This window comes from Colius striatus, chromosome 10 (assembly GCF_028858725.1).
Source record: "Colius striatus isolate bColStr4 chromosome 10, bColStr4.1.hap1, whole genome shotgun sequence".
NCBI classification, from domain to species: domain Eukaryota; kingdom Metazoa; phylum Chordata; class Aves; order Coliiformes; family Coliidae; genus Colius; species Colius striatus.
Window position 1 is genome coordinate 2,018,619 of NC_084768.1, and position 13,356 is coordinate 2,031,974.

Sequence of the window (13,356 nt, forward strand, 5' to 3'; positions counted from 1 at the left end):
TTGTACATTTTAACAATGCGATGCATGAGGATTTTTGATGTCAGTTTTTCACAAAGACTGTTAGCTCACTAGACAAGTTCAACTAACTGTTGGCCATCGATCGCCACCAGAGAGTGGTGATCAATGGCACAGAGGCGAGTTGGAGGCCTATGGCCAGTGGAGTTCCACTGGGGCCAGTCTGGTTCAACATCTTCATCAACCACCTGGATGAGGGGACAGAGGGACCCTCAGCAAGTTCCCTGCTGGCACCAAACTGGGAGCACTGGCTGATTCCCCAGAGGCTGTGCTGCCAATCAGCGGGATCTTGACCGGCTGGAGAGTTGGGCAGAGAGGAACCTCCAGAGGTTCAACAAGGACAAGTGCAGAGTCCTGCAGCTGGGAAGGAACAACCCCGTGCACCAGCACAGGCTGGGGATGGCTTGCTGGAGAGTAGCTCTGCAGAGAGTGACCTGGGAGTGCTGGTTGATGATAAGCTAAATATGAGCCAGCACTGTGCCCTCGTGGGCAAGAAGCCAATGGCAGCCTGGAGGCATCAAGCAGAGTATTGGCAGCAGGGCGAGGGAGGTTCTTCTCCCTCTCTACTCTGCCCTGGTGAGGCCTCATCTGGAGTCCTGTGTCCAGCTCTGGCCTCCTCAGCTCAAGAGGGACAGGGAAGTGCTGGAGAGAGGCCAGAGCAGGGCCACCAAGATGATCAGGGCACTGGAACATCTTTTATACGAGGAAAGGCTGCGGGACCTGGGGCTGTTTAGTCTGGAGAAGAGGAGACTGAGGGGAGATCTTATTAACATGTATAAATATCTAAAGGGTGGGTGTCAGGAGGTTGGGACATCCCTCTTTTCTATAGTAGATTGTAACAGGACAGGATTGTAACAGGATTGTAACAGGTGATGGGATGAAGCTGGAACACAAGAAGTTCCATTTAAACATAAGAAAAAACTGTTTGAGTGTTTCAGTGAGGGAGCCCTGGCACAGGCTGCCCAGAGGGGTTGTGGAGGCTCCTTCCTTGGAGGTCTTCAAGACCCGCCTGGACACGTTCCTGTGTGACCTGATCTGGGTGACCCTGCTTCTGCAGGGGGGTTGGACTAGATAATCTCTAAAGATCCCTTCCAACCCCTACCATTCTGTGATTCTATGATTCTGAGCTTAAATCAGGAGCCATTAGAAAAGGCCTGGTATACAAAGGAGGATAGATCTTCAAAACTGTGCATTGCTGTTAAGACTCTGATTACTGAAGTTTCGAGATGGATTTTGTGAATTAGACACTGGTTTGTTCAGAAGGCTGTGGGTCTGACTGTCCCTATGCATACAAAGTTATGGAATGCATTTGTTCAAATAAAATAGTGGGAAATAGATGATGTACTCAAAGTCCAGAATAATCCAACTTTTGTTTCCTGCAGCTGACATTTTTATGCTGAAAAATGTGTATATTTGTACTTCCTTTCCCAGTAGAAACAGTGCAGTGTTTTAATTATTAGTGCTAAGTGCTGACAGATAACATCCTTCTTCTGAGGTTATGAAAGTGTTACTTTGTTTTAATGGTTTATAGGAGAGGTCTCAGTATGGTATCTGCACGCAGCATTTTACAGTCTAAGATAAGCCAGAAAAGGCTGTGGTATAAAGCATTTGAGGCTAGAGATTCAGCTAGGAGGAAAAATCATTTGCTAGGATCTATTGTCCTATGTCAACTGGAGTAAAGCAGCCTGGAGGTGGAAACCTCTGATATTTTATGATCTAGAATAGGAGGCACCTGGTTATTTCAAAACATAACTTTTTTCAGTTAAAAAGTCATCAAATATGTGTTATAGATGTTTTATAAAGCACGAGAATATGTTTCAAGACCAAGCACTCTTCCTAGCTGGATTGATAAGTAAAAGCTTTGGGAAAAGGAGATACTTAACAAAATGGTTACGTCAAATAATGTATGACAACAGCTTGCTTTTCTCTAGAGTTCAGTCAGTCTTCTGGATCCAATCTCACTTTGACAAATTGTGTCATAGATTCACAGAGTAGTTGAGGTTGCAGAGAGGTTCTCACACAATTTGCTCCCTTTTGGAAGCATTTTGGTAGCTGTGTCTTTGCTTAGAAATTGTACAGAGCTTGTATCTGCAACAGTCCCAGAACAAGAATGAGAAGACAAAAGAGCAGACAGTATTTCATCTCTGAAGAGGAATCTGGGGGAACAGCTGAGCACGTTGAAATGGAAGCCTTAATGAAGCTGTGTAGGTGATCCAAGCTGTCTGCAAACTTGTTGTTTGATCTTTAGAGAAATGTAAAACTTCCACTGGCGATCAGTATTCTTGACCATATGGCAGAATTGCAGTTTAGTTTAGTTGTAGTATATTAACTGTATACATTTTCAACCTCCTTCCTGTGGGTAGTGGTTTGACAACTGGTATGTTTCAAAGTCTACCAAATAGCTTATGTTTTCACTGGTATCAGAAGAATGTGAGGTGCAGACCTTTGAAATTTGATCATACCATGCTGGTATGATCAAGTGAAAATGGGCATGTTAATTGTACATGCCCCACCTCAGGAAAAACATTGCACAGTTCTTGGGCAAACTGACAGCCAGCTGGCTGTGTGATGTGTTGCTGTCACATAGAGAGCATCATGCTTCTTCATATTTAAAGAATGGATTTGTAGTGTTGAAGGCATCAGAGCTCATATGCATGTGTCAGAACATGAAGAAACAGCCAAGGGGGTCTCTCCTGCCATGCAAGGTTTTGAACAAACAACATGCATAGTCTAAGCCTATGATTTAATGTAGGATCAAGAAATGAACATTCTGGAACAATTATTTATTGCCATGATACTGCTGACTCACATTCCAATGTGTGGCATCCATTTACTGAGACTTTTGTGCTGAATTCTCAACATATTTAATTATGGTTCTGGAAGAAATAAAATCTGTCTGCATGAATGGCTAACAGGAAACTAAAAAAAGAACTCATAATCTCAACTCAGAAAAGTGTGTTGTATTTAAACATGGAATTCAGGATGAGTTGTCTTTTGGCTTTTCTGGCTGAAGGAGCAACAAACAAAAAGGTTCCTACTGTTACAATAAGAGATGTTTCAAAGCAGGCTACCGTTTAGAATGATTTATTACACAAGGAAGGATTCATAAATGTGTTTTTATTCTAATTGAAATTCGTGTGTCAGTGTATGATCTCATAACAAACAAATTACACCTGAATCTTTAAAACCCCAGTGTGCCTGTAAACCGGGTACAACATTTATTTGAAGAGCTGTTTTTATACTAATGTCAACCTTTTGAGTTAATGGGCTGCTTCTACACATTCCTGTCCTGCAGTAGTATTCTGTTACTTTATATTACTAGGATCATTAGGCTGTTTCTATATAAGAAACATTACATGTGACTTACATTGTATCTTAAAATTGCCTAAAAAAAAAAGTGTTTTAAGTAAAATTGTTACTAGACAGTAGTACATCTCAGACATTTATTTGAATTCTTTGCAGAATTCAGCTGTGAATATTAAAAGATGAAGCTTTCATACACATTCAAGAAGTTTCTTTTTTGAAAGGGACAGAGGAATTGTGCAAGAACTTGTGGTATTTTGTTTTTTCCTCCTCCTACCTAGAATAGATGGGCAGAAGCATCAAAATCTTCATGATATTTTTTTTTGTGTAACTTCAACTGGGATGAGTCTCATTCAATCCTAATACACCCCGAGCATTTATTAGCAGCCCAGTTTGTTGGTTTCTGCACTTCCATCTTTGAATTAGCAGATTGTGTAGGCTTGTCCTAAGGGAAGTATTGCTATTGTTGAGACAGATCATAGAACTTCAGATCACTTGAACGTACCCATTTACTCCAGTAGAGGGGAGCAGCACACACACATAAAGTTCCACCACCTTTTGATGAAAAAATATCTTTCCTTAAGAAGCCACACCTATTCTAGCCACAGACACAGGTCATTGTTTACCAAACACCAAGGAAGAAACCTGAAGTTATAAATTATTAAGTTATTAATTATTAAGAAACCTGATAGTCATTAAAATGAGAATAGCATTTTATTAGGGTTCAGTAACACACTGATGGCCAAGTGTCACGCTGGTTAGTGCACATCTGTGTTCAGCACAGTCTGTTCAGGCTTTTCTGTTACTGTGCTACACTGAGATTTACTGATGCAGGCTTTGACAAAGGTACAAACTTGAGTAGGAGCACGGTAGAATCATACTCATCTCCTCTGCTTTTGTGGGTTTTTGCATTTGCCTAAGGATGGCAGAAAGTCTTGGGAGGTGTAGTGTGAAAGGTCAGTCAATGGTTAATATTGTAGAAAAGATCAAGCTATATTTGTATTCTCTTACTATTTTTAACTTCATTTACTGATACTGGTTTTATTGAATACCTCATTTGGGAAACATTACTGTTAAGCTCTGTAATGACTAAAAAGGCTGTGACTTCATATCACAGGCATCACTTGTGAATTGTAACATGAGAACATTCTTTGTCATTGTGTACTGCAGAGTGATGAGGTTCACTTAAAAACATTGTTTTTGTTGTTCCCACATATAGTCAGCCTTCTTGCAAAATCATCGTAGGGATGTGTGTACAAGTGTGTGTTCCTCATTAAAAGAGTTCTACAATTGATGATTTAATCATGTTCCACAGGGAATGGAAATTTCACACTGGTCAGCATCATCACACTGTGATTCTGTTCCTTTGTGGCTAAAAGGAGACGTTGCTGTTTACTGTTTGCTCTCACAGTAGCACAGGCTGCAAAAGCACAGTAATTACTGTCAGTGTGATACCTTATTCTCATTAGCAAACCATCAGTAATTTTTTCATTTAGACTGACTTCCATAGGGTTATTTTACAAATGATATCCAGGTGCAGACATTTCCCTTTCTGATTGCATGTTGTAGGCTAATACGAGCTGATAAAGTTCATTTGTGCTATCAGGCTGGCTTGGAGCAGGTGCCGAGTGGTAACTTTCTGTGCACAGAAAGGTCTGCCTACTTTGTGGCTTTCCAGTCTGATTAGAGAAGTCTGTGGTGCTTAGCTTCTTTTAAAATCTATTTTAATAGTAATTTTGTGTATCAGTGCTTGCTGAGGAACACAGGAGTCCATACAGACAGCTTGCTGAAGTGATCCAGATACAGTAACATGGATAGGGACGAAGAAAACTACTATGGAAAACACGGTAACTTACCTGCTTTCTTATGACAATTCATAAATGCCTGATGTGATCTCATTTATTCCAAGTGGGTTGTTTCAATTGACTTCAGTGGGCTTGGATCCTCACCAAATTGTTTTCTCTTAACTCCTTTGATCATTAGCAATACACTGTATTTTCCAGCATGATATTTGCAAGCTTATTTTAATTGCAGACAAAGGTAAACTTTACACATATGCTGTCAGACTTTGTGTTGGGTAGGTAATTTATATTTACTTTTTAAAATTATACAACAAATACATTAATTTGCTGTTTGGAGTCAGAATTGGTGAATGAAATATCTTGTGAAATATTTCCTGTGATTTTAATGCAACATAGAAAAGTTTCCTCTTAGAAAGCAGCCTATGAAATGGATCCACCTCATCTGCAAAGAATATCATCTCAGTTTTTAATCTTAGCAAACAAATGACGGTCGATACCCCACATCACTGCTTTCTTCCTTATGCCTACCAAACTCCTAAAGCTTGGAGTTTCCTTTCTAAACACATTTGGGCTCGTAGGGCTAAGGAAGTGATTTGCTTTTACCTGAAGCTGTGTAAATACTAGTAACATAAATAAGCCCTAGCTCACCCCCTAAGAATCACCTCAGTTTTTAAAGAATGGTAGGAACTAAGTAGAGCATTTGATATGTAATTTAGAAAAATGAGAATGAAACAAACAACATTTTTCTTGGTTTTTGTTGTTCCATGAAACTATGATCACAGTTGCTGTGTCATATGTTTTGGTAAGGGATATTCCAGTAATGCTACAGACTGCTTCTGACAGTGAATTTTAGTGTATTTTTAACTTAGAATACAGTTACCTTTTCCTATGTAAACTGCCATATTCTGTAATGGATTTCTGAGTGGCAGAGGAAGGCAGTTTGAGCAGTGTTGCACTGCACCATGCCATGGTAGGCACACTGACTGCTGCCAGGGAGGAGGAGTTCGCAGTGCTGCAAAAATTTTACTGCTGTTCATAACTGTTACTGTCTCAAGCATCCTTCCTTTTGCCTGGTGGAGATTAAAGTCTCCATTTGAATCAGAGCTTGTATTCTGGAGTGCTTTGTTTCTATTTTCTTGCCTGTTTATGCATGTTAGTTTTCACTGCAGCAGTATTGTGGAGTTTGCTCACTGCACTTGGCTGTGCTCCATAAATACATGCATCTTGAGACACGCATTTTCTTTGTTCCATTTCAGAGTCACACAGCTATGACATAAGTAACAAAACTTGAGCTATTCACAGTAATGGGCACTCTTAATAATGATTTTCTTATGGAAAGGTCAACACTTTAGGAGACACATCATCTCTTGCCCAGCCACTTACATTGTAAAATCATTCTGCTTAATGGAGACATTCTGGAAGCTCAAGAAACAAGCAACAGTCAACAAGCATTCTCAATACAACACACACTGACTGGAGAAACATCTGTAAGCAAAATGCAAGTGTGTGACTTCCCTGCTGAGAGTCTATCGTGTTTTTGAAAATCTAGCTTGTTGCTTCAAGGAGATAGAACTCACTCTTTTCTATCTGGAAAGGAAACACTGTATAATGTGTGAGAAAAGATAAAAGCAAACAAGCACATTAAATACATTTGGGGCATGCTGGGTCTTAGCTGTCTGTGATCAGATGATTACAGCGATGTGGGGCTAGATGGGCTTCTAGAGATCCATTTGCTGGCTGTGGTGAAACATGGTACATTTTCCTGTTCTTTTTCCAACAGGTATTTGTCTAATCTGATCTTAAAAGCTTAGAGTGAGGAAAACTTTGGAAGTACACTAATCTAAACCATCTTTCCTGTAAATGCCTAGCTTCCCTCTCTCACAGAGGAAGCTGAGAATAACTGATCACTTCCTTTTTGTATGGTATTTGAAGATTTTTGCTTTCTTTTTCCTCCCTTTGTCACAGTCATTGAAGTTTACACTCATTTACTTCTTTTCATAAACTTCTTAGTGTCTTCTATCAGTCCTTCTACTCTCTGCAATTGGTCAATATCTTCTGAAATTCTAGTGCCATGATCAGCTAAGGCTTTACATGTCTCAAGCACAAGGAGCAATGACTTCAGCAGTCATGCTCACACTTGAATGAGTTGTGGGTTTTTTTTGTGAAGACATTGCTTTACCGAATCATTCTCTGCTTTTCAGTCTGCCATAATCCTTTCGGGTTCTTCACATCAGCATTGTTGAAAGCAATTACTCTGTATGGATTTGTGAATGGAGTTTGTCTTTATAACTTCTGTCAGTTTACAGAAGTCACTTTGAATTGTTAAATTGTTTCTCAAAATGCCTTTGGTTCTATCTCCCTAAGTACTTTCAAAGTAGTTTCAAAGTGTTCAGTCTACTTCATTGTTCAGATTGTTAAGGAAAGTATTCACAGCTTTGGAGAATTGATTCTTCCAGCAGTGGGACTGAGCTAACTGCTAATATTCATGAATGAGAACTTAGGGTCTTAATGGGTGAAAAGTGTTGAAGTGTTTTCCCCAAAAGCCAGTAGACTGTGAGAAAGAATTCCTAGTGATGTCCTGAAGTAAGGTAGAAGAAGTCATTATATGATTGTGTAAACCATAGCTAGTGTCTGCAGTGAATATCCGGTGCAGTTCTGGCCCTTCCTTTTCCAGTGATATATAGTAACTCTGAAAAAGATACAGAAAAGGAATGTAAGCGTGACCAAAACTGTTGAGCAGCTTATGTAAGAAAAACAACTGAACGGACTAGGACTCTTGAAGACAGACAAGTAAAGAGGAACTACAGAATCGTATAGGTTGGAAAAGACTGTTAAGCTCATTGAGTCCAACCGTTAGCTCTGCACTGCCACAGCCACCACTAAACCACATCCCTCAGTCCCATAGCTGCATGGCTTTGCAATCCTTACAGGGATGGGGACTCCACAATGACCCTGAACAGCTATTTTGGGGAGGAAATTTTTCCTCATATCCAATCTAAACCTCTCCAGGGCAACTTGAGACTGATAAAAATTATTACTGTGAAATTATTAGTAGCAAACCAGGCTGCCATACAGGTATGAACTGACTGATGGCAAACTTAGACAAAAGTAGGTCATACTTCAATGTTTCATTAACCTGCGGTACTCAGTGATGTAGAGCATTGCAGATTGTTAAAGTAACGCGAGTTAAATAGAGATTTATGGAATGAATGAGAAGGAAATTTATCCACAACTATTGAACACAAAGTCACTCCCTTTGTTTCAGAAAAGCGCAGCTGTGAATCTCTGATACCTCAGTTTTAGGGAAATATCAATATGTTTGCCTTAATTTTGTATTTCTCCTCAGGTATTCACTATGGCCCCTTGTTACATGCAGGATTTGACTTCAACATATCTTTCTTGTGCCTGTTCTTACATGTTAAATTTAAGTCTTGTACGAGCAGTGAACAAATTTCACTTTCTGGTCAGAATTTGTCAATAGAGAGTAATATTAGAGACTGAATTTTTCTGGAGATAAGTTATGAAGTAGAAATGCTTGTTTTGTAGAAGTTGCTTTACAAAAAGATTCTTCAAAATACAGAGTTAGGTACTGTGTGTGGTACGCCTGCTTTCCGGACCATGGTGGGTTCCCAAAGTACCCGTGACAGCATAACTAAGTCTTCCATTCACCAGCATTGCTGTCACACATCACTCTTCTAAAGTTTTAGCTTTCCCAGTTTCTTCTGTGTTAAAATATGTTTGTTCCAAGAGCCTGGAAAGGTAGGTCTGAACAGCTCGAATGGAGGCCAGATAAAATTTAGTGAAATGCTGTGTTTACTGTACTGGTCTGTGTGTATTTTGATAAGATTTTTGTGATACAAGCCGAGAACAAAGTCTGGCACTTAGTTAATAAGTAAATTCTGCTTTTGAGAAGTTGCTGAATTCTTCTCTCAATAAAGTAAGTATTTACTCTGTGGGTAGAGGAAAGCTTAGGCTGGTAACACCCTTTAATATCAGGTATATTCAAGAGATCCTTAAGAAGGCAGTGAGAAAGCTCTATGAAACAGTAATTTGTATTGGAGTGTTGATATTTGAATGAAGGAGCAGTTTCTCATTGCACAATGAGAAACTACTTTTGTAGTAGTAGTGCAGAGCAAGGTCAGCACTGCATTTCTGCAGTCCTCAGAAAAGCCATGCTTTGTCATCTGATAAGCCCAATGCATAATGGGCAAATGTACAACTCCACATCCATAAAGTCCTGTAACCAAGGCAGTGGGAAGTAAGAATAGTTCTGCAGGACTGGAGTACAACATTAAATACAGATGTGACTTCAAATTGTTCTTCTAGAGAAAAATTCGAAAAGCTTAGAGAAGTAGATTGAGTCACTTGCTGCCAAACACACTTAGCATCTGGCTGTAAGACATAGCCCTTGTCTCAAATACCAGCAGCTTTCTATTGTGGACGTATTAAAGCTAATTTCTTGTGTGTAAGTGTGAGGCTATCAAAGTTTTTAAGCTAGACGAAAAATGCTTTGATCAAAAACTAGGTAATTGTATTGGTGAATTACTGATATTGCCTGCACAAAACTGTTTGAATGGAACAGATGAGATAGGAATATATGGAAGATATTCTTCAAAGACTCCTGTTAACACCCCCTTCTCTATAGCTTTTATTTGCAATAAGGATATGTTTTTATACTGTTTTATTTTAAATGCAGGTGAACCAAGGAAATTTGACCCAAAGTTCAGAGGACCTATTCACAACAGGTAAATATCATAACTCGTGTTATTTAATTATTTTGGGTTTGCAGGGAACAGCAGATAAAAAATAACATTAACAGCACTTGTGAATTGGATTCTGCAGTGCTTCCAGATCCAGAAGACATTTCTTACCACCCTTGAGGATGTATCATTACTGTGGAGTATTTAATTGTGTACCCTGGAGTTCTTTCGATTTGAATGACAAACCTGTCATAGTCTTTAGTACCAAATGTCTTACCTTATGCTGATAAGAGTTGGACCGTTTGAGGTGTAGCTGTGTTCTGGGGTGCCATGAGATGCAGTCTGCCTTGTTTCCATACAGCACAGGACTGGAACCCTAGCACACTATCCTTCAGTTTGCAGCTGGTCTTCCTGCTACCATGGTCACCTCGAGACTTAAATTAGTTCTCTCCACAGTATGGCCTGGATGTGCACCATTACATTTGTATGGTGGATGACTAACAGAGTGTATCACTGGCAGAAAAGTACCATCAGTGGTGTGACTGGCTGCTGGAGTGACTCAGTCCTGAAACCCTTACTTGAGCAAACAGCTTTTACATGTGTGAAGAGCGTCTCTGAAATGGGTGAGACTGCCTGTGTCACTGTGGATTGCAAAGCTGGATTGTTAAGTATTTAATGGTGTTTTTGAGGAGTCTACTTTTGTGCCTTTCCCTAGGGCATGAGGAGTAGTGAAACTGGTGATGGTATGACAGGAAGGCTCCTCTTGTTTTCACTGTCACTATGTGATACAGTTAGTAAAAATCAGTTTTGCACCATGGCTTGCTGATACATCTGTGTGGTTGCTGCTACAGCATCTGCCAGTCCAGATGTTTCCATATTATAGAGTCATAGAATAGTAGGGGTTGGAATGGACCTTTAGAAATCATCTAGTCCTGCAGAAGCAGGTTCACCTAGATCAAATCACATAGGAACATGTTCAGGTGAGCCTTGAAGACCTCCAAGGAAGGAGCCTCCACAACCCCTCTGGGCAGCCATATGTGCTATTCTAATTGTACATTCCACAGCAGCTTCTTAAAAATGCAGCCAAGGGGGTACAATCCAATGCTAATGTTCTGTCCATTTTATAATGCTTTGGTGAGATATTATTGTTGAAAACAACAAAAAAGGTCAGTTCTTTAATAGCTCCTTGATAGCTGTGTTGGTGCATATTGAGTCCACTTTGCAGTGATGTGCACTTAGATTTAGATTCAACATACAATTTCTGCAGAACACCCAAATGACTTTCCTGACCTTTTGGGGTCATCAGTGCAGCACTGTGCAGTACACTATAGGCATACCCTTGAAGTAGTTTAAGGCCATGAATGATGTTTTCTCAATTTAGACATTCACTAAGACTTGTTTGCCCACACTGCCACAAGATGACACAGTAAGAGAAGCCAGGAACACATATGTTTCTGGGACATAGTGGAAAGCAAATCAGGCTCCATAAATTAAGCTGGATGACAGCAGTTAGCAGTAAAATGTGATGTGGGAGCCTGAACTGTGCACTTAGCCAAATGAAGGTCTTTTATTACGTCACCTCAAAATGATGAATCAGATGGTTTTAGCAGCAGTTTGTTTTTATGGAAACTCTTGTGTTCAAATACATAGACTCACTGCATTTTGATTCAGATTATGGGACTTTATTATCTAAAAAGTACCAAACCCATAAAAATTTCAAGTACTGGCCATCAGCAAAAGCATTTTCAATGTTTTCACCATTGGTACCATAAGAAAATGAAATTGTTTTTTCTCATTAATCTTCTGTGTGTTTACACATAATTATTATATAAATGTATGTTAGTGCTACCTGTAAGAAAGATTATAGAGCCTATTTGATAACAATGTTGTCAGCCCCTATTCTCAAAATCATATTCTCAGTAATCCATCTTCCTTAGTGTCCTGGTTTTAGGCACCTTGGGGAACAAAAGACCACGATTAGCCTCAAGTACTGGAGAGGCTGAGAATTGCCAAAGGGCAGGGAGAGCTTAATTACCGCTGAAGGTCCAGGACAAAACAGAGCAGGCTGCTGGGCTTGGGGAAGAAAACACAAAATAATGTAATGCAACACCAGCTAAAGCAAAACCATAAACACCGAAATATAACAACCAGAAAACAACACAGAGTAATACAACAATGAAGAGTCCAACCAGCCCTTTAAGACCACCTTCTCCCCACTCCTCCCCTCTTCCTGGGCTCAGAGCCCTGATCCCGGGGTTTTTACCTCCTCCCCCACTGCATGGCCCAAGGGGGCAGGGAGTGGGGGTTTCAGTCAGTCTATTCCCGATGGCTTCTGCCCTTTGTCCCTCCTCAGGGCAGGTGGGCTCCGCACCCATCCTCCCTGCATGTCCCTGGGGTCCCTCACACACACACAGCCCTGCCCGGGCTGCTCCCACGCGCATTGATCCCACAGGCTGCAGCTCCTCTCTGCCTCTCGTATGGGGCTGCTCTGGGCCCGCAGGCTCCAGCACGGCCTGTGCCATGGCCCCTCCCCACACAGTCCCTCACCCGTCCGGGCTCACTCACACGGAGCTGCTGGTGGCTCTCAGCCCTGCCATGGCCCTGCAGGGGTTGCAGGGGCACAGCTGCATTCTCACCACGGCTTGCAGAGGGGTCTCTGGTCTAGTGTTTCTCCTTTCTTTCCTCTTCTCTGACTGTGAGGTCCGCGTGGTCACCTCCATCTTGTATCACTCTCACACCTCCTGCCAGCACTTCACATTCCCGTCCCTAAACAGTGCTGGCAGAGGCGCCAGGTTGGCCCAGCCGGGCCAAAGGTGGGTGTGAGCCCAGGAGCCAGGGGAGAGTCCACAAACTCTTTACTGGGTCTTCACTGCAAACCGCTCCCCCTGGTACCAAGCAAAAGCTGCTCCTTGCTAAACCAGGACACTTAGGGTTCAGTTTAACAGTTTAGTCTCCTGAGTGAGTTTACTCTGCCTCATTAGCTTGAAACAACCTGAAAAAGCAGATTTGCCATAACAGATCACCTTCTTCTTTTGGAAAACAAAATGTATCAAACCTGTTTTTAGTGAAGCCATGACTAGATAATTTCTGGTCAGGTTTCAGTAATAAACATGGGCTTCAAATATCTCCTGTTTAGGAAGAGGCAATGCCCATTGTTCCAGTTTCTGCAACTTTGGTAACTCACAGTGTAATCTGTGAGTACAATTATAGTTAGTATAGTATAGTATAGTCTTGTATGTTTACAGAGTTTTAAAAATGTATTAATTTAGCTTACATTTTTTCCTCTCCTGTGCATCCTGTATATTATGATTTCACTGAAGGTGATCTACTAGAGCTCAATGTAAAATGGAGCCAGAGTTTCACCCGAGATATCTAATAAAATAAGCAACAATTTTGTATGAGCAATCAGTCTTCACAGACTGTTTCAAACTTTTTGTAACTCACCCAAAAGAGGATTTATGTACAGACATATCGCTAAAACAGCAATGCTTGGCATCGGGGAGTTTCACTAGGTACATTGCACAAGTTTGTATATT

At 40.8% G+C, this 13,356-nt stretch overlaps 1 protein-coding gene and 1 long non-coding RNA gene across 4 annotated transcripts in view; one reads left to right on the top strand and one right to left on the bottom strand.

Moving 5' to 3' along the window:
- Positions 1-13,356, top strand: part of SLC44A5 (solute carrier family 44 member 5) — a 74,572-nt gene that overhangs the window by 20,283 nt on the left and 40,933 nt on the right. For 2 of the 3 annotated variants that reach the window (XM_062003466.1, XM_062003464.1), the window contains exon 2: positions 9,817-9,865. In XM_062003466.1, the coding sequence (XP_061859450.1) occupies positions 9,817-9,865 (49 nt within the window). Of the gene's footprint in view, positions 1-4,927; positions 5,166-9,816; positions 9,866-13,356 lie in introns of those variants that run through there. The other variant, XM_062003465.1, reaches the window with a different exon arrangement.
- Positions 11,660-12,536, bottom strand: LOC133626194 (uncharacterized). Its single transcript, XR_009819332.1, has 3 exons — positions 12,457-12,536; positions 11,856-11,893; positions 11,660-11,775 (listed from the first exon to the last, which is right to left on the bottom strand). It is a non-coding gene; the product is annotated as an uncharacterized LOC133626194 (long non-coding RNA).